Source organism: Muscardinus avellanarius (genome assembly GCF_963383645.1).
Source record: "Muscardinus avellanarius genome assembly, chromosome: 3".
Lineage (NCBI taxonomy): Eukaryota > Metazoa > Chordata > Mammalia > Rodentia > Gliridae > Muscardinus > Muscardinus avellanarius.
In genome coordinates this window covers 27,569,800-27,595,764 of record NC_137788.1, presented here as the reverse complement: position 1 = coordinate 27,595,764, position 25,965 = coordinate 27,569,800, and the positions used below count along the sequence as shown (strand labels likewise).

The 25,965-nt window shown below is 48.1% G+C and overlaps 2 protein-coding genes across 2 annotated transcripts in view; one reads left to right on the top strand and one right to left on the bottom strand.

Annotated features, from left to right (window-relative positions):
• Window positions 1–24,232, bottom strand: part of HMGB4 (high mobility group box 4) — a gene marked incomplete at both ends in the record, with an annotated part of 32,516 nt that extends 8,284 nt beyond the window's left edge. Inside the window, 3 exons of the mRNA XM_080692690.1 lie at window positions 1,505–1,639; window positions 9,720–9,969; window positions 23,672–24,232. Coding sequence (XP_080548816.1) covers window positions 1,505–1,639; window positions 9,720–9,969; window positions 23,672–24,232 — 946 coding nt within the window. The remainder of the gene's footprint in view (window positions 1–1,504; window positions 1,640–9,719; window positions 9,970–23,671) is intronic.
• Window positions 1–25,965, top strand: part of CSMD2 (CUB and Sushi multiple domains 2) — a gene marked incomplete at both ends in the record, with an annotated part of 613,548 nt that overhangs the window by 249,990 nt on the left and 337,593 nt on the right.

Genomic DNA, 25,965 nt, shown 5'->3' with positions numbered 1-25,965 from the left:
CCTTGCCAAGAACTTTATAAGCACTGTATCTTTTGACCCTTTTAGTGATCTTATGAGGCAGACATTGTTCTAACTCTCCTTTTACAGATGAGGAAACTGAGACTCCAAAAGTTAACACGAGCGCCCTGTGCAGAGGGGCTCGCTGGGCAGTTCAGAGCTGTGTTCCCTGTCTCTAGACCTCGTGGCTTCCACCACTCAGCAGTCCCATCTTTTTTCAGATGGCTCATGTCTGAGAATGCTTATTAGACCAAACTGGTGGTTTCTGTATTCACATATCTTATGGGAAATATGGACACGGGATTCACAACTCTAATTACCTGCTAATTAAAAAACTGACCAGGGACTAGGAAAAGAACTGGTAATTTTTTCTAAGCTCCAGGGCTGCCCACAAGATCCCCACTTTGAACCCTGGCTCCCAGCACCCCACTTCCTGCCTGGGCTCCTTCTGACTTCCCCAGAGGGACCTTTCACAGCGGCCCTTACAGGGTGTGTGGTGGGCACTGGATAGCTGCACTGGATTAAATTGGATTGGACTGAACCAAATTGAGTTCAGAAGCAGATATTCTTCAGTAGCAGCCGGGCTTTAAGTTCATTGTTGTCCGAATCATCTCGCGGTAGATAACGCTGCCTTTCACTTAAGCCAGGCTGGGCCCTTAGAGTTTTGAGCATAGTATATCTTAAGGGGTTTCTGTTCAGGCCGAGCAGCTTTTCCTGCATAGACTGTTGAAAATAGACCTGAATTGTGCATGTTCTTAGATGTTGTTTTCTGATATGGCTTGGACGTCAGACATTCTGGGCTTAAGAGTCATCTGTGCTACTTACACCATTTCATGACCTTGGGCCAGTTACCTAACCTCTCTGTGCCTTCAGTTCTTCCTCTGTCTCTGTCCCATGAGAATATTGTGAGAGTTAAAATGAGACATTGAATAGAAAATGAGAAGTGAATGAGAGTACACAGGTGTGGGACATAATTATGATAATCGTTGTTCTTTTTCTCTTTCTCTTGTCCATCCATGCTGAATTTACACAGGGGTAGAATTGGGAGCAGAAACAATAAGAAAAGAGGCAGAGGCAGAGATCAGAAAGGATGATCTTCAAGAGGACTGGTCAGGCCAGGGTCCTGGAAGAAGGGGGAGCTCCTAGATTCTATGCCTGGGAAGGTAACTGAAAATTAGAAGATTTGAGAGCAGAGCGAGCTTAGAGACATGGGTAGAGGCCATATTGTTTGTATTTTATTCTGTGGGCAATAGGGAGCCATTAAAAGGTTCATAGCAGGGGAGTGACATGCCCAGATGTGCACTTTTGAGAAAACACCTGAGCTGCTGCTGGAGAACAGAGCAGGGCGAAGGGACCGTTGCAGCTCAGACAGGAGCTGCTCACTGCTGTGGTTGCCCAGGTGAGACAGGACCAGGTCTGGATTAAATAATATCAGGGGAGAATGGGAGTGAGGACTTAAGAGCCTCAGAAAATGTAACAAGAGCACATCTGTGTTAGTGATCCGCACCTGAGGAGTGACGAGAAGGAACAGCCATGGCTCCCGGCTTGAGTGGCTGATGGCTGGGCTGGCAGGAGGCAGCAGAGGGAGGGGGCATGTTACGCTGCAGAATCCACAGGGCACCAAGGTAGAGCGATGCCACGACTGGATTGGAGGTCTGGAGGAAATTAGGGCGTGCAGGTGGATATTTGGGAACCATCAGCATAAAAGTGGGTACAAGGAGCCAACTGACAATGGGAGACAATAGAGCAAGAGGCAGACAGGAGGACAGGAGGACAGGAGGGTGCTCGGGGCCATGTTGGGGCTTCCTGAGAGACCATCGTTGGCCATGCTGACATCCAGTGTGCAGAGCAAATGCTAGGTCTCCATCGTCCATCAAACCAGAATACCAGCTGGTTTGATTGGCTTCAAGCAACTTCTACCCCTCCCAAGGGCTGTCTATCCTTCCATCTTTATTGACAAGTACAGAAATAATTCAAGCCCTGACCCACACGGGCCTTTCCTGGTACCTTCCAGTGCTATGCGCCAAAGCTCATAACGAGGAGGGAAGGTGTCCATCTGGGAGTGAGAAAATGAGGAAGATGCCCCGAAAATGGAGCCATTCCCCAGGTCAGGGGATCAGTGTCCAAGAAGCCCTTGGAGAGCCCCCATACATGTTAAAGCCTTTTAACTTCTTTGCACCCCGGATACTGCTCTGAAATAAACAAGAGAAGTCTCTAGACCCCACTGTCATAGAAGATGACTTTGTAGATTAGGAATATGACCCAGTCTCCACTCAAAGTACTTATCCTCGGTGTCTTAGTCAACGGTCTCACTTCTGTAATCCAAATAACTGGCCACCATATAACTTAGAAAAAGGAAGACTCATCTGCTCATAGTTTTCTAGGAGATTTGGGGTTTGATCCATGTGAGACTGGGGACCATGGATCTCAGGCTGGACAGTGGGAAGCAGCAAAGGAGAGCACAAGGCTTTGCTCCTCACATCGCAGAGTCCAGAAGCAGGAGAGCATATGTAATCCCAAGCACCCGGGGGACCCACCTTCTCCAGCCATACCTTCCCTGCCTTGGTTACCACCCAGTAAATCCAGTGGGTTATCGGCTGATGAGATCACAACCAAGCTCCACTTCCAACATTGCTACCTTGTTTCCTTTAGGGCCAGGGGGACATCCTAAATCCTAACTCTTGCACTAGGTCATCTTGATGCCATAGGTCACAGACCACCTTTGAGAAATTCTGATTATAAAAAGATACTTGTTGGTGGTACACACTTGGGAGGCTGAGTTAGTAGGAATGCAGGGTCACCGCCAGCCTCAGCAATTTAGCAAGGCCCTCAGCAACTTGCTTGCTATTTTATATAAAGTAAAATAAAATGGGATGGTTGTATGCCCCTGGGTTCAATTCCCAGTATTGATATTAAAAGACAAAAGAAAAAGAAGAGATTTTTTGTGAGGGGCCCCAACCTCCATTCACCACCTACCATTCACCATGTTATTGACATTTCATTTGGTCCTCACTGTTCTCCAGCGAGGTCAACGCACCATCACTGATTGATCCAAGGAACGGTCCGAGACCTGGAGTTATTGAACAACTTGCCCAAGGACACACAGCTGGTTACTGGCAAAGTCAAAATTGGAACCCCAGGTCTGTCTGACATTTACACACCAACATATCACCTACTCGAGGAAAACGGCCCCGGTTTTCAGATAACTCAATGTTCATCTTATGGAAGGAGGTTTAGATAATTGGCAGGAACTGGACCAGTGGGGAGCTGAAGAAGTCAAATTGTGGCTCAGCATGATGATTTCTCTGAGAGGACAGCTTCCTGGGGAAAGCGCTGGAGGTTAAGTAGAAGCTGGACAAACACTAGTTGGAGACTGGGGGATTTACAGAGTGGGCTGGAGTACGTGATCTGAATCCCCATCAAACCTGCGGTGTTAAGACAGGGAGTCTTGACAAGCGGCTCCCCACGTCTACTCCTTGTGTTGGTCCTTGTCTTCTGTGATTGCAGCTGAGGCCATGAAGTTGGCTAGTAGTTCAAAGTAAGAGCATTGAGCCAGCTAGGGGACCAGAATCTTTTATGTTTCATCAAGTCTTTTCTTAATTATGAGAAAAAAAAGTTGCAACCCCCAGTCCCTAGTTTTCTTTATGGTTGAGTGAAAGGTATGTCCAGTGTGGACTGCTTCAGAGAAGGGCTTCTCCTTGAACCAAATTTCAGAAGAGCAGACAGATTTTTCATGTGCCCTTCCCGCTAATGCCACCCCAGCACCTGAGACTCCAAAGGCATACCAGTGGAGATGGCGGTAGATATGCTCCATTTCTCTTTGATCTGCACACTCTCAAGTGGAAAGAGTCATGACATAGGCAGCAATAGAGATGGGATGAAATTACAGGTGTGGTCTTCTGAAGGCCATCCTTTGAAGCTGTCTCATTAGACCGTCCATCATCCCTCAAGTCAAATTCAGTCCTGCAGACTCAATTACCTCTAGCCACCCCATTCTCCATCTCCCCACCAGACTTCTGCCATGGCCCTGTGGATGCAGTGCCCACATTTGATTCCCAGCTGCCCACTCCGCAAGCCGTTTAATCTTAGGTGAGTCATTTAACCTCTTTGAGCCTCGTGCCCTGTTGGTGGGATTATAAATTGGCACAGCCTCTTGGGAAGGTAATTTTGCAGTGATGATTAAAATGTCAAATGTGCATAGCACTGTTGAGAATTGATATTGAGAAAACAGTGAGAGGTTCATGTCAATGAAGTGTACATGGATGTTCACCGCAGTGTTGTTTATCACAGAGGGGAAAAGAAAGTTGAGTCTGTCCACCATGAATGGTTCAATAAACAGTAGAGCATATGGCTAATAAAACATGTGGAAATTAAAGTTATAATTGCGAAGAGTACTCAAAGAAGTTGGAAAATGCCGAATGCATGATATTAAGTGAAAAAAATCAGCACTCAAAACTGAATATATACTATAAACTAAAAGTTTTACATGTGCACATATATAATAGTCATAAAGAGGAAAATAAGTCAAGGAATAATGTCAACATTCTTAGCCCTGAATGAAGTATTGAAGTATTTTTTTCTTTATGTTCTTTTGTAGCTCCTGTAAGTTTTACAACAAACTATATTATTTTCTGGATACAGAAAAAAATCAGTAAAAGTTAAAGTGTATTGTTTTGCATGTAGTGCTGGGATGGAACCCAGAGCCTTATGCATGCTGAGCATGTGCTCTGCCACTGAGCTATACCGCCAGCCCCTTAAAATCCATTTTGGTACCTCTGACTGCTTGCAGGGCGAAGAGAAAACTCCCTCAGCAGATGACCTCATGCTAACTCAGCACCTTCGTCTCTGCCACGCTTCCCATCACCACCAGCTCCCTACACCCCACACATCTCACTTTCACCACCCCAAAGCTATTGGCATTCTGAAAATGCGTGGCTGCTTATACCATCAGGTCTTTATCCTTTCTGCTTCCCCCATCCAGAATGACCTTCTCCATGTTTCCTGAGATCCAAGTCAAGCATCTTCACCTCCTCCTTAACAGTCAATTGCTTCCTGCCCTACAGAACACTTCGCATATATATAATTACATATGTGTGTGTGTGTGTGGGTGTGTGTGTGTGTGTGATGCTGGAAACTGAACCCAGGGGCATTCTACCTCTGAGCTACACCTCTAGCCCTATTCTATTTTTATTTTGAAACAAGGATCTTGCTAGGTTGATGAGAGTCTTATTACTTGAGGAGTTCTTGAACCTGCAATCCTCTTGTCTCAGCCTCCCAAGTACTGGGATTACAGGCCTGCACCACCACACCCAGAGTAATTATTTATTTTTCATGCCTGCTATCTCCACTTTTTCCACGATTTTGTGGGAACCTCAGGAGGAGGGTAGAATAATTCTGCCTTGGAGAGTCAGGAAAAGATTCACAGATTAGAGTTCTTGAAGAATGAATAGGAGTCTGTCAGTTAGACAAAAGACAGTAGACACCCCACAGGATCCTGAAACGGGTCCCCAGCTGGCAAGCTCTTGCACCTGTCTCTCTCATAACCCTTGTCTCAGAGCTTAGTGTGCTGCATATGGGCCCGTGTCTCTCCCCAGCAGCCAGTGAGGTCACTGGCAGCAGAGAATGTCCCTTGTTTTCTTTGCCACATTGAGCACAGTGTGTGGCCCATTCTGGGTATCACAAATGCAGTGTGTGTGTGTGTGTGTGTGTGTGTGTGTGTGTGTGTGTGTGTGTGGTATTGAGGACTGAGTGCAAGGTCATTCTACCACTGACCTACATGCCCAGCCCTACTTTAATTTTTCTTTTGAAATAGGTTCTCCCTAAGTTCCCACTTGCATGCCTCACACCCGCCATCCTCCTGCCTCAGCCTTCTCAGTTACTGGGATTACAAGGCATGTGTCACCATGCCCAGCTCATGAATACATTTTTTCCCCAAGTATGAAAATCTCAGCGCGGTCATTATCTGCCTTCTTGTCTAAATGCAAATGGGGGAAAGGGTCCTAATTTGGCTCTTCATGCATGCCCCCTACGTATATGTCACAGTGAGGTTCCGAGTGAGACAAACACAGCTGCACACCGCACGTGGCACACTTCCTCCCCAGGCCACCATGCTCCCCTGTGTCCCCGCACGTGTGAGTCACGTGGGCAGTGATGCCGTCATGTATGGACACCGCATTATTCGCACTGTTTCCTTCTCGGTTCTCCTTTTCCCCTCCCCACCTTCCTCCCCGTCTCCCTCCACTCTCCTGCTGGTCTCTCCCTTCGATGATCTGAAGTCCCTTATGTGCCTCTTTTCTCCCTGGCTTCCATCTGAGAGAAACGTACAGCCCTTGACTTTCCAAGACTGGCTGCTCTCTCTCGGCATGATATTCTCTCCTTCTGCTCATTTTCCTGCAAATGACATCTTTCTGTTCTTCTTGATGGCTGAGTAAAATTCCATCGTGTGTATCTACCACATTTTCTTTATTCATTCCTCTGTTGTTATAGACCTAGGTTGCTTTCATAAATTGGCTATTGTGAATTGTGCTGCTATGGACATGGAGATGCACATATCACTACAGTATCCTGACTTTAATTCTTTTGGAAAGATGCTGAATAGTAGTAGTATATATCAGTCATATAGCGGTTCTATTTCTAGTTATTTATTTATTTATTTATTTATTTATTTATTTATTTATTTATCTGTGGTGCTGGAGATAGAACCCAGGAGCATTCCACCTACAAGCTACACCCCAGCGCTATTTTTTCTTCTTTATTTTTAGACAGAGTCTCACTAAGTTGCAGAGGATCTCACTAAGTAGCTGAGGCTGGCTGCGAATGGCGATCCTCCTGTCTCAGTCCCCCGAGTACTGGGATTGCAAGCATGCGCCACCACACCCAGCTCTATTTCTAGTCCTTTATTTTTATTTTTATTTTTGTTGTGGTATTCGGGATGGAACCCAGGGGCATTCTACCTCCAAATTACACCTCCAGCCCTATTTTTTATTCTTTATTTTTGAAACACTGAGTTGCAAAGAGCCTCAGTAAGTAGCTGAGGTTGGCTGCGAACGGCAATCCTCCTGTCTCGGCCTCCCAAATGCTGGGATTATAAGCGTGCACCATCACATCCAGCTTATTCCTAGTCTTTTGAGGAATCTTTATATCGACCTCCATAGCGATTGTACTGGTTTACAATCCCACCAACAGTCGATGAGTTTCTATTTCTATACATCCTTGCCAGCAATTATTGTTTGTATTTTTGAGGACTGACATTCTAATTAAAGTTAGATAGAATCTCAGTGGACTATAGATTTGCTTTAAGATCATATTCTTCTTGTTGCTTCTCACTGGTTCCAAGTATGGGCCCAGAGACGCTGATAAAACATTATACATTGTTGATTTTAACCAAATGGAAGAAGCTGTTCATCCAGTGGGCATTAACAGGATATTCTACAATATTTGGGATTTACTCAAGTATAAGAATACCACCAAGATGAGCTTTTCTTCCTCTTTAAACAACATGTCGCAGCTTCAGAGCGACACCTTTGAAATACGTTCTGTTTCAGTACTGTTTCTCTTGAACTCATAAAATCTTTATGGGACTCTTTCCTCAGCTCATAGACTAAAAAAAAGGAAGAAATGGCCAGGACAACTAAGCTAGATGTGCAGAGTGCAGTATTTTCCCATATGTGGATCACACGTTTAATGTAAATAGCTTTAACATGTAAATCCAATACTGATTTCACATTAGCGCATGCGCGCGCGCGCGCGCGCACACACACACACACACACACACGCACACACACACACACATCCTAGCTCTGTCCAAAGTGCTGAATCTGTGAGTTCATATCTCTTAATCTCTGATTAAAGAGTAGGTGGTGTGGGAATGTGTTCACTGAAATGCCAGGTTTGATTTATTAAAAGATCCAGTAAGCCGGGCGTGGTGGCGCACACTTGTAATCCCCGCGCTTGGGAGGCAGAGACAGGAGGATCGCACAGGTTCGAAGCCAGCTGCACGCGCTGGCTTAGGAGACCCTGTTTCCAAAATGAAAATGTAAAAAATAGGTCTGGGAGTGTAGCCCGGAGGTAGAAGGGCTTCCAGGAACCCCAGTACCACCACCAATAATAATAATAATAATAATAATAATAATAATAATAATAAAATAAAAGATCCAGTAAGAGCCATACTAGGGATAAGAACACCAATACTGGCAGAAATTAAAAAAAACAGCTTAGTGTCACCGCCCCACACACACACAAATAAAAGAAATACGTTGGCAGAGCTGAGCACTCAACCCAATTATACAAAAGGGCACTTACTTGGGAGCCGCACATTCATTCAACACACATTTTGAGTGCCTACTATATAATAGACATTGTACGATGACAGTAAATTACATAAATCATAATCTCCAGTCTCCACAAGGTCACAACCAGTGCCTGCTCATCCACCAGCCAGCTGTTGACCTTGAGCAATTTATTTAACCTTTCAAGCCTCCGATTTCTCATCTAAAAATCTGGGATAATAGGATCTCACAGGATTATTGTGCAGATTAAATAAGGCAGTGCTTGCAAAGCACTTTGCACCGAACTTCACATATTGAAAGCCCTCAATGAATGTTACATATTAGCCTCAGGTGTGATGTGCTGTGCTGAGTTATGTCCATTATCCCATTTATTCTCTCATTTACTTTTTACCAGATGTATTGAATAGGTTCTAATATCCCCTTTATATGGGTAAGGAAAATGTGGCCCAGAAGAATGGGGTTAGGTAACTTCCCGAAGTCCATGCAATCAATCAGTATTGTTTGCAGAGTTCAAACCCATTTCTTTCTTCACTGTAAAGCTCAGTCTTACAAAGTTACGATGATGCTGGTCAGAGCAGGAGTCATAGACAGACAGACTGCTCCCCGTATCAACCATCCAATGAAGTAAGCTAACATCTACCCTCACCTGGGCTGGCATCTTTCAGAAAGCAGAGTCTAAGGAAACCAGGCAGGTGCATGACTCGGGTGTCTGTGCCAATTTAGCTCAGGGACACTTGTGGGAAATGGGGAGGATAAATTTGAAACCTCAAGAGAATGAACCCAAGCCCCAGCCACCCAAAAAGAGTTCTACCCATCTCCCAACCCACAGGGGACCAAGAATGAGGACCAGAGACCAGAGCTGTCAAGCAGATGGGCCACAACTAGGTGGCGAGTTAACTACCAAAGTTGCAGCACCCCGGGAGCTAAATCCTTGCCACCTTAGATGGGGGCCAGAGGGAGCAAACTCCATTTGACAAGCAGGGAAGGGGCTCTTGATGACTCGCCCCTGGAGACTCCCTGGCATGGGGCCAGGACAGACCAACCTGACAACTGTGCTAAGCAGAGGCTGGACAAAAGGGGCATCCTGGTAGCCACAGTCTCACGCACTCCATTTAGAAGCCCCAGCCGAGCCAATGCTGTTGTCTCTGCCCTTGGTGGAAGGATGGTGGGGGTTCTGGCTGAGTGACAACATATTGCTACCTTGGTGGTAAGAACATGCTTTTCCTTTCAGTCCAGGAGCCTATGATTCAGCCCAATAGAGTCACATAAATACGTATTCTCTTTGCCTTCCTCCCTGTGGGAAACAGAGGGCTACAAAGCACAGTCCCTTCTTTCTCCTCAAGGCTGCTCCATAAACAATGGGAGCTGTTTGGATCCCTTGTTTGAAGTCTGGAAAGGTCACATCTCAGTAGCGTCTGTGGGGCTTGCTTTTACCATTGGTGACGATCCTGTGCTGTCCTGAGGCCTGCCTGAGATGCCCTTCCAGCTCCGACCTTCCCTGGGTGTCTTTCAGACACAGTGGGGCTGCTGTCTCGCAGGTGAACTGATCAATGAGAGCTGTTCGTCGAATCGTGCTCCCCAGGCCTCTGTCTGCGGCTGTCAGATCGATGGGGGGAGCAGATGGCTGCGCTGTGTCATAACAATGGCTCCTTGCAGGGACTTTGCGTGGTCCTTCTCCTTCAAGCTGGAGAGGTCAGGGTTGGCTGCACCCAACAGGCTGGCAGCTCTGGGGAGGCCCATGTTGGCTTCTGATAAAAGTCAGCAGGGGTTTCTGGGATGGCCACTGTGCCACTCTACCAGGCCTGCAGCGCCTGTCCCCATTAGGTGGGAAGTGTAGACACAGAGCCTGTGGGGCAGTGGCTTTAGTTCCTGCTGAAGGAGGCCCATCTGCTTGACGACAGCTCTGGTTTCTGGTCCTCATTCTTGGTCCCCTATGGGTTGGGAGATTGGTGTATGTTGTGTCCAATAAAACAAAGCAGGATTCTCGGGCTTTTTCCAATGTCTTACTTTCCATGGACTCCTGGGATAGCTCCTGGCTTTGGATCAGAGGATTTATTGAACAAATACATGGGACAGAAAGTGCTGGAGAGCAACTCTCAGATGCTCTGTGGGGCTTTTCTCCCTCTCTGGGCTTGTGCGCCAGTCACATGATTCCACAGAGCTACTTGACTAGTTCTAGGGACTCAGCTGATGGACTCTATTTCCACAGCTCTTACTCAAAAGATCAAGAGAAAGAATCTGATTGGCTCTGATCGTCAGTCACGTGGCCACTCCTTGTCCAATCAGTGGGCTCTAGGGAGGAGCAAGCTCAGCAAGTGCAAGCAGGGCTGCAGCAGCCTACCCTTTGGCAGTGGGTTGGGGAAGCAAAGAGAACAGTCCCCAGAAGTTAGCAAGCAACCCAAGAGCACTTTCTGCTTGGGTTTAACCTCTCTCTTCTCTCCCTCAGGAAGGGATGGAGAGAACTATTTTTCATCCAGGCTCCTCAAGCTAAACAGAATAATGCAGGCTAGAGAGCCTAGAGCTCTGCAAAGAGAACTCGAGAGCAATTCTAGGCTGTCCTCACCACCACGGCATTGTTGATCTGGTTTTCAGCCTGCAAAAGGGAGCTCAGTAAATACCCAGGATTACTGTGATTACTATGAATCCTCTAAGTAGCTAAATTCCCCCAATTGTCAGAGTCGTAATGCCTTGGGATTTGGAAATGTAATTAAGAACAGATGAGCCTCAAAGAGGTTGAGAGTTGATGGTCTGGGATTGCATCAAACAGCAGAGCGAATTTTGATGTGAGTTTCAGCCTTACGTCTCTCCCCTGTGGTGGTGGAGCCAAACCTGGGGACAGCAGAGGCAGAAAGAACCTTGGTTCCTGGAAACCCTGAGCCCAGGATCCCTGGCCTCCCATGCTCCCCGAACTTGTGAACAACCCATGAGCCCACTCAACAGTGTGGAGGAGACACTGCTGAGTCAGCCTTGGGCGGTGCACCACAGCCACGTTCGATAGCCCCGTTCATCTCAGGATGCAAGCAGACCAGCCAGGTCTGACCCACTTCCTCTCAGCTGCCACTTGCCAAAAGAGGGCTGAGCAGTAACGTCAGGTCATCCCCGTCCTCTGTAGTTTTCACGCATTTTCCAATGTTTTGCTCTGACTTTAGTACTTACTGAAAGGAGTGGAAGTACCAAAAGGCAATACTGTGGGTTTTTTTTTTTTTTTTGATCTATTGACCGCAGCAACCTGAATCTATATTATCTATCCTGCCAGGAACATTTTGACCTTCTGAAAAGAAATGAATGCTCTCTGAACCAGAGCCAAGCAAGCGACTTAGACCCATCCACTAGCGCAAGTCTGGGGCCTGGGGAATTCTAGGCACTAAATCTCCATCACAATGGGACTGAAGTCTGGAAGACCAGGATTTAGACCAGCTTGGAAGGGAAGGAGCCCCAGGGCCACCATAAGAGGCAGCAGAGTGTAGGTGGGCACGTGCTGTAGCCAGCATGTCCAAGTTCAGCCACTCAGTAGCTGTGTGACCTCAGATGAGTTGCTTACCTTCTCTGTGCCTCCATCTTCTCACTCTCAAGCCAGAGGTTGTAGTAGAATCTGCCTTGCGGGGTTGCCGTGTTAATCTAGTTAGTGGACATGGGGTACTTAGAACCTGCGTGCCTGGCAGGTACATGGTAAGTGCTCAGAATAGTATCTATGTTTAGGTGCTTCATAATACATCTTCTCATTTTATTCTCAAAATAAAACCAAGGAGAATTCTTTTGTATTCCTATCGTACACCAGAAGAAATTGAATCTCTGATGTTCATAGAATCGCCCAAGGACAGGTGGCGGGTAAGTGGCAGGGACAGATTCCTAAGGTGGAGATGTCTGACTCCAAACCCGACCCCCTTTCTTATCACATCCTCAGCCACAGTCCATCCCTGCCAGCCCCCTGATGGCTCTTGCTACTCTCTAGAGTTTTCGTTGAGCCTGGGATCTCAGCACCATTTCCCAGCTGTGACCACTTGGGCATGGTTCTTGATCTCTCTGAGCCTCAATTTATTTTTCTAAACTGACCCAAGAAACAGACAAAGAGAACAGCAGCCCCTTGACGGCCAGAAGCCAGCCCAGTTTGCGGGCCCTGGATTGCTGGGAGCTGGCCTGCACCTACTTCTAGGCCTCAGGGCTCTTCCAGTGACCGTGAATAATTCACAGAGTGTCCACACCAGGCAAGGACACTCTACTGCCATGATGCAATAAGACAAAATCAAGTCCACTCCCAAACCAGGTCTGAACTCAGACAAAAACAAGAACCCTTTCCAAAATTTAAAAATGACTGAAATGGCCCACTCTCCAATTCTGACTTCTGGGATTGATGGCTGCTTCTTAACCAATCACAACTCCAGCCTCCCTTCATTCTGCCCGCCTTCTAGATGGTGTGTGCAGAGTATCCGGTTGCAGTTAGGATTGCAGATTGCAGCATTCAATCGAGGCCCCGACTCTGCTTCCTCAGTCCCTCCCCAGGTCCCCCTGACACACACAGTCCTGCAGTGCATCCTTTCTCGCACATTATCACTAAGACACCCACAGTTCTGCTGACATGCATTTCTGTCACTGCCACAGTCAACACGCCAAACTTGCTCAACTGCAGGTGGATTCCTGGTGGCCTTTCACTGGGGCGAGGGGGTGCGTGGACATTGCCCCTATTATTGAATATTATGATGCCTAGAAATTCCTCCTCTCTCTCTCTCTCTCTCTCTCTCTCTCTCTCTCTCTCTCTAGGATTGAACCCAGAGTAGTAGTTCTACCTCTGAGCTATACCTCCAGCGCTATTTTTAATTTTATTTTATCTTGAAACAGGGTCTCGCTGAGATGCTGGGGGTCTGGCTAAGTTGCTGAGGCTGGCTTCAACCTGCAATCCTTCTTTCTGTCTTAGCCTCCCAAGTACTGTACAGGTGTACAGTACCACATTTGGCTAGAAAGCATTTCAAAATGGGGCCTGATCCATAGCAAGTGCCCAGTACATGCTAATAATTAGCATTCTACTTTTGAGACAGAGCAGGGGAGCCCCCTGAGCCCTGCCTCCTCGGCCCCCTCCAGGCCCTCTCATACTACCCCTGGGCACCATGGCTTTGCTCCTCTACATATCACAAAGCGTAATTCCACACAGAAGACTTCAAACCTGTATCTTTGGGGTCTCCCATGGAGGCAGAAGTCATCCCTTTGGGATGTTTAGGACACAGAGAGTGGCTGCAGATTGGGCGTAGCAGCCCCCTTGCTGCTCCCTGGCTGAGTAGAGAGGTGTCCTGCAGTTGGGAATTTCCTCCCGCACTTGCCGGGGTGGCTCGGGCAGAGGAGCCGGCCAGATTCTTGAACACAAATGTGCTTGCAGCTGCATCTGCGAGGGGCAGCCCCAGGGGCCCCAGAGTTCTTCCATGCCCACTGCTGCTAATTGCAGATAATGCATTAAGAATACAGAGCCACATCTGTTCGTTTTAACATGGGTGCTGGGGGACTTACATGGTTTGTAATGACAGGGTGTGAGGAGAGGAAAATGCTTATTCTGCCTGCAAGCCAGAGGCATCACTGTGAGCCAAGAGCCGGAGATGTGGTTCCGCATGCACAGCAGGCTTTCTGGGTGCCAGCCAAGCCTCTCCGCAGAGGCTCCAAGGGGTAGACCCAGGTATTTCTCTGGAAACACCTACCTGTGGAACCAGTTGAGTATAAAAGTATGGGCCTAGGTATGTGGGGACCTTCTGGCCCTACTCAAGTTTGCAAAGAGCTCCTGAGAATAGGGGGACCGATCAATGCCTGACAAGAGAAACGAGCTGGCTCTTGTGATCTAATTGTCTCTTTTGAAGCAAGCACACACCGAGCACTTAACCTGGAGTCTGAGTTTCTTGTTTGCAAAATGGTGTGTCTAAAATGCTTCCCGAGAGCCGAGCGTGGTGGAGCACGCTTGTAAACCCCGCACTTGGGAGGCTGAAGCAGGAGGATCGCACAGTTTTGAAGCCAGCCTCGGCCACTTAGTGAGGCTCTCAGCTACTTAGTGAGACCCTGTTTCCAAATAAAATATAAAATGGGTCTGGGAGTATAGCCCGGAAGTAGAATGCCTCTGGGTTCCACCCCCAGTACCACCAAATAAATAAATAAATAAATAAATAAATAAATAAATAAATAAATAAAATGCCTCCTGATAGCTCACTGGTGGGACGCTTGCCCAGTACACACAAGGCCCTGAGTTTAGTTCCCAGGGCCACAAAAACAGAACAAAATGAAAAAAGGTACCAACCTCACTGGATTTTTTAAGATAACTAAAAAACATCTTTAAAAAATCATCAGCTTGCCGGGCGTGGTGGCACACACTTGTAATCCCAGCATTTGGGAGGCTGAGACTGGAAGATCACGGCTCGCAGACAGCCTCAGCTACTTAGTGAGGCCCTCTGCAACGCAGTGAGACCCTGTTTCAAAATAAAGAAAAAAATAGGGCAGGGGATGTAGCTTGGAGGTCAAATGCCCCTGGGTTCCATCACCAGACCCACACACACACAAAAAAAGCATCAGCTATGGCATAGGCACTCAGCAAAAGTTTTCTTTATTATTATTTTAATCTGTGTGATACATCGCATCAGATTTTAGGGCACACAAGGGATGAATAAGGCAGGTCCTCATCACCTCCACTATACGTATGGAGCTCACAAAAGCTTTTGGGGGAGCACAGGTGGGGGTGGGAAGGTTGAAGGGGGCTTCCTGGAGGAAGGGATATCTAGCCTGGGTTCTGTAAGACAAGCAGAAGCTTTCTATACCTAAAAAGTAGGAAGGATAATCCTGGCCTGAAAGTGCAGGTGAAAAGACCCTGGGGCTCTAGAGAGGGGAAGGTAATTTTAGGGGTAAAAAGCAGTATAACAGGACACTGGAGTGGGAGTTTTAGGTATCTATGACTATCACAAATTGCCTGAAAACGGTTTCAAACAACCTTTTTAAAATACTTTGTGTGTTAGGCATCTAGGTGTGGCTTTGCTGGGTTCTCTGGCTCAGGGTTCCTCACACAGCAGCAATCAAGGGGTCTCCTGGACCGCAGTCATTCCAACGCCCACCGGGGAGGGGGAACAATTGCCCCCACACTTCCCCAGGAGGCTATGGCGTTTGCTGGTTGCTCAGTGCCGTTGACCAAAGACCACCGTCCGTTCCTTTCCACCGGTCAGCTTTTAGCACAGCTACTTGCTTCCTTTACCAGAGCAAGCCAAAGAGAGAGAAGTTTCAGTATTTTACAACCTAATATCAGAAGCGACTCCGCACCACCTTTCATGTATTTTGCTCATACAAGCCAGTCACTGGGTTGCGCCCACACGCAAGGGGAGGGGCTCGCACAAGGGCGTGAGTACAGGACACACACGGCTCATTAGAATTCACTTCGAAGCTGCCTTCCACAGCCTGCCCCTGCCCCCATGACTGTTGCCCCTCCCACCTGCAACACTCAGTCACTCCTTCCCCAGGTCTCCAAATGTCTCCTCCCCTGACAGAATCCAATGAAAGCCCAGACTGCCATCATCTGAATCAGGTCCAGGTGTAGATGAAGCTCTCGGAAGAAGTTCCTTATGGAAAAGCTCTAGAAAACTATTACTCTGGATTTTTGAAGCTAGAGACAAATTCTCTGCTCCCATGTACCCAACATACAGTGGTAGGATAGGCACGGGGTAAGGGCTATCTATAGATGTTCCTATTCATAAAGGGGTAAATATGTGGTACAAAGATGTCTCTGGCCCATAACAATTTTGAAATCCATCCACAAAAATGCTGGAAGTTTCCTGATCAGGTTTCAAAGCCCAGGACCGATCTCATGACCCTTAGCTCCACTTTCTAAGCTCTTGGTTCCTTTTTAGAGTTGGCCTTCCTTTTCCAAAAAAGGAAGCCTGTGTTTTAAGCTGATTCCTCGGATCTTCAGCTTGCTTCTTGCTGAGAATTTTTGGGGGGAGCAAATGTTTTTATTTAAGTTTTGTACTATCTCTGTCCCTTTCAGTCTCAGCTGTCAGTCTTTCTTCTGATAATAGTTTGCTCAGAAGCTCTGTGTTTCCTGTAAATCTCATTGAGATCCCCACTGTGCAAAAGCCACACCCACACATTTGCTTGAACTAAACCTTCTTTTCCTGGGTCTCTTGCTAAGACGGCCAAGGGATACCTCGTGTGTGTGTGTGTGTGTGTGTGTGTGTGTGTGTGTGTGTGTGTGTGTGTGTGTGTGTGTGATCCTCCTGTCTCCGCCTCCCAAGTGCGGGGATTACAAGTGTGCGCCACCACACCCGGCTCAAGGGATATCTCTTAATGCTTCCAAGAGTCCCTCCCTGTCTAATTAGTGAGGCCCAGCCTGACTTTATTTATTTGGTTCTAGAAGTTAAACTGAAAGACAGTCTACTTTGAGCTATATTCCCAGCCCTATTTTATTTTTCAGTTTGAAATAGGGCCTCCCTAACTTTTTGAGGGATCTCCCTCTATTGCTGAGGCTGGCCTTGTACCTATGATCCTCCTGTCTCGCCTGCACCACCCTGCCCCGCTCCCTGGTCTCTTTAAAGAGCCTTTGTGTGACCTAATAACACCATGATCCTTTGATCTTTCTGAGGTCTTAACCCAAAGCTACCAGTCACACCTTCAGCTTCTCCTGTAGACCACCTTTTCCTCTTGACAATGCTCAAAAGCCATTTCTTAATCTTAGCATCTCTGCTGTCTTGGGAGACTGTAGACTTTCAAAACCAGTCTCCTTTCTATTGGACAGTGTTTCTTCTCCCCATAGGCATCAAGAAGAAATTGTATCAACTATCTTGATTGGATGGATCCCTAGCTAGATGGCCAGGTTTATCAGACACACATTCTCTGTGCCATAGGAGCACAGACAAGTGTCAAGGGTTTTCTGTTACTGTAGCAAGGATCCAGTGGCATTTCTGTTGAGCCCCTACTCCACCCCCATAGTGTCCTCAAAGTCCAGATTTTTATGAACAGTGCTTTTGAGGAACTGAAGATGTCTCTAACTATCTCCTGAAAGGACCCCCAGCCTCTGCCCACTGCCTGGTTCCAAAGCTATCTCACATTATTTAGATGCATGTCATGGCACTCTCCTTCTTTGGATACTGAGACCAATACTCATTCTCTATTTCAATTTGTAACAAATCCCACCAAGCCTAAGTGTGGCATCCAACATTTCTTGGTCTCTGTGTGTCAGTAGTAACTGGGTGTGTCTGTCACAAGGCTGCGTTGTCCCCTGGGGCTGCCGGCATCTCCAGGCTCACCCGGAGAAGGATCCCCTTCCAAGCTCACCTGTGTTACTGGTAGATCTTGGTTCTTACAGGCAGTAGGCTTTGGTTCCTCACTGAGTGTAGGTTGGAGTTCATTCTCTGTCCTTTGCCATGTGAACTCTCAACACACCAGGCAAGTGAGAGAGAAGCCTGGAGGGAGTCGCAGGCTTTCACAGCCTGATATCAGAAGCGACATCCCTTCACTTTTGCTCTGTTCAATTCCTCAGAACCCAGTCTCGGGTCCAGCCCACACTCAAGGGGAGGGGTTCCACAGGGTGTAAGTATCAGGAGGTGAGGACTGCTGGGAGCACTCCCAAAGCTCAGGGACAGCGTGGCTGGCCTGATTATGCCATGCCAGGTGCCCAGAGGTGAAGAGCAACTGCTCCAACATTTCACGGTTGAAGGGGAGAACCTTAGAAACTGCTCAGCCGGCTGGCACATAGAAGGGCTGGGGCTGAACAACAGGTTGGGAAAGTTGTTTTAGCCGCCTGCAACAAGGGGATGGCCTCCTAACTGGACATTCATGGTGCGACTGGTCATCTAGCCCAGAGGTCAGGGCCAGCCCAGACGGTCACACGTCCAACCCCTTTGGGCCTTTAGCTGAGCTGAGCTGTTTCTCCTGCTTGTACTGGCCTCTTTATTACTCTTCCTCTTTAAAGCACCCCTCAGAGGCTCACAGGTGAGGCTATGTTCACAGCAACGTCCTGACAGTTCATTGGTTCGTCCTGACAGTTCATTGGTTCTCAGCACACAGGAATCCTTTGTGGAGGTGTGACGGGGATCACGTGACAGGACAGTGCCTCTGTGACCTCAGCCTGAGGGCCTCGCCCTGCCCGCCCACGGACCTCACAGGCCTGGGAAGTGGACCCCTCTGCCCCCAGACAATGGATGTTTTAGTGGAGGCTAAAACCCAGGAGGAGAGCCCAGTGTGGTTCTGTGGCCCAGAAGCCAATCGATAGCTTTGCAATGGGGATCAACTCCTCTGTTGGGATTTGAGGGAAACCCAATAAATAAAATATACTTATTTTCCTCTCGAGTGTCCAATCAGTTGGCAGCCGCAGGGGGAGCCAGATGAGGATCAGTGAGCCGCCTTTATTGCTGATGAACCGATTGGAAGGCAGACCTGAAAATGCTCTGCAGCTAGAGAGAGAGAGAGAGGGAAGAGGAGGGAGTGAGCGGAGGCAGCCGGGCTCCTGCCTCCCACCTCCTCTCCTCGCCAAGTCAATGAGGGGTCGCAAGAGGGAAAAGAATCCTTCCCTGGCTCTGGGGGGCCTGGGACCAGCAGCAGGGGAGTTACTTGGGAATGTTTAGAAATGCAAATTACAGCTCCAGCTCCCAGAAATACTGAGTGGAGCTTGGAGGCACAGGGAGCAGTCAGAGCTCTGATGAGCCCTGCAGATGGTTCTGTGCAGATGCTGAGTTAGAACCATTGGTCTAGTGTCATAGGTTCCCAAACTTACTGGCTTATAGTCCCCTTTTCAAAAAAAAAAATCACTCAGCCCCTCCCTGGGCACTTCCAACCCCTTCTTTATTATTACTGGGGATAGAATCCAGGGGATTCTACCTCTGAGCTACACCCCCAGCCCTATTTTGTATTCTTTATTTTGAAACAAGGTGTCACTGGCTGAGGCTGGCTGCAAACCTTGATCCTCCTGTCTCAGCCTCCCAAGTACTGGGATTACAGGTGTGTACCACCTCTCCCGGCTTGCTCCTTTGCTTTTTATTTGCTGCCCTACAATTATACCCAAGGATACTATCCCACCCCCTCTAGATAGGTAGGTCCAGCATTTCCCCAGGGGGCAGTGTCACCCACTTTGGAAATATATAGTAGTGGAAGTGGTCCCAAAGAACATTTGAGGCCTCAGGAAGCAGTGTTTCCCTGGAACATTGTCATCCACCCCCACCGGCATTCCTGGGACAAGGGATCACAGAGAAGTCCTCCAGCCCCTCACCCCGTTTTGTAGCTTACAGTTACTCCAAGGAATACCAAGAGGAAGCTCACGGTCTCTACTCCAGTGGGGAAAACTGGCCCAGGACAAAGGCGCCAGTGCCTTTGTGACCTCAGCCTGATGACGTCACCCCATCCAGGGTTCAGTATCTTTCAGACTTGCCTCTTTCTCTGATAGACATCGCAGGGGTCAGCGTCTCCTCACGGGTACTTGATAAGAACAAGACATCAAAAATGGATGCGCACGGGTTGCCCTGCTGAAGCCCCTCTGGGGCTCCCCACTACACCTAGGTGTTCTGATGAACGCCTTGCTGTGGCCTGCACCTTTCTGGACGCATCTCAACACGTGCTCACCCCTCCAGTCACTGGCCGCCCTCCTGTCCCTCTCATATGCCGCACCGGGTCCTACCTCAGGACCTTTGTAGGTAGTCACTGCCCTGAGGCTTGGAGGACTCTTCCTTAGACCCTGGCATGCCCGGCTCCCCTCGGCCCTTTAATTCTCAACCTAAATCGCATCCCATAGAGAGCCTCTGACCACCCACCCCAGTGTCACTCTTCATCTCAGCACCGGGGCTGATTTTTTATATACTTTCATTGGTGCATTGTAATTACACACTATAATGAATTATATATTGATAGGAATATACATGCACATAATACTTAAGGGTATTTCCTTCCAGATCTTACCACCTCCTTCCCCTTCCCAGTACATGTCATTGGGATTGGCTTTGGTCATTTTATATATGAACAAAGAATTGTTTGGGCACCATTAAAAAATAAAACATGATCTGGCATGTTTATGTGATGGCTTTTCCTCTCCACCACTTTCTAGAGCACAAGAGATTAGGGACCTCGCTGTATTCCGAGCACCACAGCGGTTACTGGTGTGTTGCAGGCGTAAGAGTTACATAAGAATTTGCTGGATGAATAAATAAATTTATGAACATAGGAGAGAAGGCTCAGAGTGGAGGGCTTCAGTCATCATGACGGTGCTGGCCCAGAGGCTCCGCGTCCCTCTTCCTTGGACAGAGCCCAGCCCAGTGGGCCTGGAAGGCAGCACCCAGCCATATTTCAGCCTGCTTCTCCTCTCCTCCTTGATCTCAGGTCCAGGCTCTCCCTCGTCTCCTGCCCGCCCTCTCCCTCCTCTGTCGTTATGTTATAGTCATTAGAAGCCAGCAGATTCACACCCTCCTGTTGTCTTTTTTTCATAAAGGACTGTTAATGGAGTTCATTTTCTGCAGTGGCACTGCACACTGTCCTCGGAACTCTGCCGCATTCACATAATTAATCACACAGGAAACCAGAGAGGGGCAGCACGAGGGCTGGGGTACAGCCGCGGGGTGCCCTCTTTTGAGAAAGGAGCATGGCACAATTCACAACTGCTGCATACCAAGCACCCAATGTTCAGGCTGAGAACAAGACGGCCCCTCTGGAACCATGGCAGAGAGGCACCAGTGGGATCCAGTTTGGGGCACTGGGGGATGGGGAGGCCTGCCACCTGTAAGGGCTGGTAACAATGGGTAGGGTAGCTGCTAGAGAGAGAAACAAGGTCAAAATCTGTTCTAGAATTAAGAGGATGCTGATGTTCACTGAGCCGTGGATTAGTTCCATGTATTAGTTATCTATTGCTGTGTAACAAATTGTCCCAAAATATAGTAGCTTAAAACAAAACACCTTTCTACAGTTTAAGCCCTTACACATTCCAACCTGCATTTATAGTTTCTATGGACCAGGAATCCAGCAACAGCTGGGTCCAGCTGCAATCGAGGTGTCATCTGGGGGTGGGTTCCCAGCTCGTGGCCCTGCTGGGGCAAGATCTACACCCCTCTCATTTGGTTACCACAGCCTCCAGGTCCCAGCATTGCCAGCCCTCAGCTGCTAGAGATCCCCCACAGTTCCTTACCACATCAGCAAGTTGAACCTCTGGAAACAGATTGTCCAGCCATGACACCCATCTCCTTTACCATAGTCTATTGGGTAGAAGCAAGTCTGCAGTCCCGCCCACATCAAGTAGGAAGGGATTACACAAGGGCATGGACACCAGGAGGGGGTGGGTTATGGAATATCAACTCCAGGGCATGTTGACTGCCAGTACCATTAGATGTTCAGGACTGAGCCACATACCTGCACATTATCACATCATTTAATCACTGAAACAAACCGTAAGGCAGGCATCATCATCCCCATTGCATAGATGGGAAACCCAAGGCTCCAAGGAAGGAAAGCTGGCCCGAGGTCCTGCCAGTGTCAAGATCGGAACCACCGTATCAGCGTGGAGTTAGCCTGAGTGTTGGCCTCCCTGCAGTGAGGAGCAGGGTCCTGAGAGAGATGGGGGAAGAGCATAGCAAGCAGAGAAGGAGCGTCACTCCCTATGAGACGCGAGACCAGGAGGAAAAGATGGGTGCGGCTTGTGTCTTGAGAAAGAAAACTGACAGTGCTTAAGTTTGATGATCTCTTGTTTCTCAGTGGAGCAGATAATGAGGGTGTCTCCTGAGAGGGTGGAGGATGGGCTGAGGGGAAGCAGAGCCAAGTTGGAAGTGCGGCTGTGGGCAATGGGATGGGAGTTTTGCCAGTGTGAGGGCGGTTGCCAAGCAGAGCGAGGCTGCTTCCTCTGAGCAGACTCCAGGGTGGCCTTGGTGGGTGACTCCCTCCTCCCCAGTGCTGTGTATCTTCATTGCGCCTGATAATGTATTGTGATTTAGGCCATCTCTGTCACCAGAAGGAGAGTCTTTCCAGGGTGGGAGCCTAACAGTGGTGCATGTTGTGCTTCCCCATACCCAGAACACAAATGCTCCCTGAACAGCCCCTCTGATTCCAGACCCTGGGCTCCTAAGTCACTCTGTTGTATTATGTTGTATTATCCCTCATCCCTAGAGGCCCATGCAGTTCTAAGAGACTCTTCAAAACTACGTAATTTTACTTTTGAAAGCCAAAGTTGGAATGGCACAGTAGAGTGGAAAGTGAGGTCAGAGGCAGAGTGGGGGAAGTCTGTTGGACGCATAACCCGGGGACAGAAAAATCAGTTTAGCATTTGGGCCCAGCCTTTTTGATGTCAGGAAGGCAAAAGAACCATTTCACAATATTCCATTTCAATCTACTTTGATTGGTATGAAGCGTTGCTCACGGTATATCGCTGCCTGAAAAATCTAGTTACGGGACAGACACTTAGAGCACAATCCCATTTGTGTCAAATCATTATCAAGTAGCAGAAAAACCTAGCTGGAGCCATCCTGGGTAAAAGAAATGAATCATGTGGGCTCATCTTTAAAATCCAGGAGAAAGGATGCCAAGGGATTCTCTTATTCTGGCCTCATTCTTGGACCATGAGATGTCAAATGTCTACCAACGGCCATGGACTCCAGGGTTCTTCCCAGGGACTTTCATACATACCCCAGAAACCACTCTGACTGGAAAGGCTTGGGTCACAGGCCCACCGCTGAGCCCAGCCAGCGCTGTGTCCTCTGATATGCCTCGTTCATAAGATAATAGAGTGTCATGGAAATAGGTGCGCTGCACATGACCAAGGGTAAGAGGAACAGATGACCAGCAATTCAGTGTGTTAGGCCATAGGATAATCACTGGGGGTGCATGCTCCAAGCCTCGGAGCTGCAGTCCAGAGGCTTCATTCTGTCCAGTCAGCCTCTGACTCTTGGAGACTTCCTAGACCACTGAGTGGGGCTGGTCTTTCAAGGGGTTCCTTCTGGACTGTGGGTTGATACAGCTGCACCTGAACTCTAGCTCCCTACACCTTTGCTAACCTTGTTCTAGTCATGCCATGTTTTGCTGGTGAGTGTCTTGTCTGTTTCTGGGATCTGGAGTGGAATCCTGAGACATCCTCTTCCTCACCCTCCAAGCTGGGCCTGGTATTCCTGCACCTGAGCCCCTCCCTATACACATTCAGGGACTGTCCTCCAACCTCGACGACCACTTAGAACCTAACACTGGCCCATGGTTCCAAGCTTCTTCACACCATTTGCCCCATCTGCCTGAGCCAGGCCATTTACACTCTACTGCCCCTCTACCCCTCACTGGGCTCACTGCCCAGTCCCGACCTCTCCCCCAAGCCACTCACTTCCCCAGAACAGTGGTGAAGGTAGCTTGCACACCACTCATGAGACCAGGGCCAGGCAACACGTTTCAATGGCATTTTATTTTTTTGAACTGGATCCATCCGCTACGCCCAGCTCCATTCTGCCCTTGCGCTGGTTCCTAGCCGACATCTGTAAGCTCTTCCTTTCGTGACATTGTTTGCGGTAGTCGTCGACTTCCTCGAAGTACTTAGCCCTCAGGACGGCGGCTCTCTGCTCATACGGCTGCTTTTCCACATCCGTTGTTGTGGACCACATCTGCCCCGAGGCCTTCGCCACCTGCACCACTGACCAGTTAGGGTTCTCCCTCTTCAGCTGGGCATAGTGGTCTTGGCAGAAGAGCAGGAAGGAGGACGGGGGCCTCCGGGGTGCCTGGGGGTCCCGCTTTCTCCGTTTCTTTTTCTTGCCCACGTAATTCATCATTTCTTCCTGGTATCGGGCTTTGTCGAGCTTGGCCAGGGCTTCATATTTGGCCTTTTCGTGCTTTGAGATGGATCTCCATTTTTCGGAACACTTTCTAGAGAACTCTTTAAAGCCAAGGTAGGTATTTGGCTGCTGCTCCTTAAATTTGTTTCGATAATTCAGCAAAAAGTGGATGTAAGAAGAGACATTCACCTTGGGCCTTAGCTGGATGTCTTTTCCCATGTTCATGCGATCATGTTTTTGCCTGGACTCAGGACCTTGGACAGCAGAGGCGTTTGTCCCCACGCTCCACTCCAGGAGCTATCTAGGAGGTACTCTCCACTGGCGGTGAATTTTTCTGTTTGTAAGAGCTGCGTCGGGTCGGCCCTTTTCAGTGGTGGTGGCATTGTTGGGTCAGAGGAGGGCACTATGCCCTCATTTACACACCGGCCAATCCCGGCCAGCCCCTGGGGAGCCTGTGCAGACCAGTCGCTGTTATTGGTTGGTTACTCGAAGGTCAGTTTCTGCCTCTCATGAAAGATGATGGTTTACCCAAAGCAAGCTCTGGAGCAGTGGCCTCCCCCGGGAATAATTCTTATTGGCTTCCTAGAAGCAGCGGGCTGGGCTTGGCCTTGGGGGCTTTCAATTCCTAGGGTATAGTATCTAGGGTCTGCCTCTCTCACTATGAGACTGTCAGGAAGCCTCATCATCCCTTCCAAAGAGGGATGGAAATAATGAACACGAGGAGGTAGTTGGCTCCGAGCTGTCAGGATAAAATGTGAAGTCTTTCTGTTTGCCTTGAACAGTGGCAGCTCGTACCGTACAAAGGGTTTAGTAGTAACTCTAAAAATAATCAGCTATGACAGCTGTGACTCGGTTCCTGTCAGGACAAAGTTGTCTAATTTAAAACCCCGAGCACTTGGGCTGTGTGTCTGAACTCTTCATTTCGCTTAAGAAATTTGAGGACAAGGAGGGAGGGTAAACTTGCGGTCTTATTAATCAGACTCGAGTCCATAGAATCACGGTACCATTCTTAGCACCTTGGGAGGCTCCCCACTCTCCTGTGAAGGATCCCCCCATTCCTTATTAAAGCTCTAGCAGTTACATTCAAACTAGGTGGCTTCTGGCTTTGTGGAAAAGTCATTCAGATATTCTGCTGGCCTTCCAGTGGAGAGAAAAGAAAAGACAAATGTTGTATGTTGGCCTTTGAACCCTGCAACATGTTGGCTTATGTGAAATTTAATTTAATACAGTTAAATTAAACACAGTGGTTGGTGACAGAGCTACATTGATAGGCCTGGAAAATTGAGTTTCACTGACATAAAAAGAAACAAGGTCAAGGTCAAACAGCCATTAACAGGTGAGAATGTGAATTTGGACTGCTGACTGCCTGGCTCAAGCCTGTGCCTCATTTGGCCTGGGAGAACTCTTTTCTCTGGGGGTCTGGGGTCCAGATGTGTTACTCAGCAGCTGAGTCCAACAAGGAAACTTTCCCAAGACCACATCAGATTTTGCATTTTGCCAAGTTCATTGCTAAGGCTCCAAGATGGACTTCAACTTTTGGCTTCATATAAAATAATAATAATAATAATAATAATAATAATAATAATAATAATAGCAAGAAGAAGAAGAAGAGAAGAGGAGGAAGAGGAAGAAAAAATAAGAATAAAAAGAATAAGAAGGAGGAGGAGGAGGAGAGGAGGAGGAGGAGGAGGAGGAGGAGGAGGAGGAGGAGGAGAAGAAGAAGAAGAAGAAGAAGAAGAAGAAGAAGAAGAAGAAGAAGAAGAAGAAGAAGAAGAAGAAGAAGAAGGAGAAGAAGAAGAAGGAGAAGAAGAAGAAGGGAAACTTATTAGAGTTCATAGTCCTGAATTCTAGCCCAGATTCTGATGCAGGTGGTCATGGTACCTAAGCCACACCCTTTCTCCCTGTGAGCTCAAGTTTCTCATTAATCAATTGTTTGGACTGGCCAAGGGAGTCCCTCC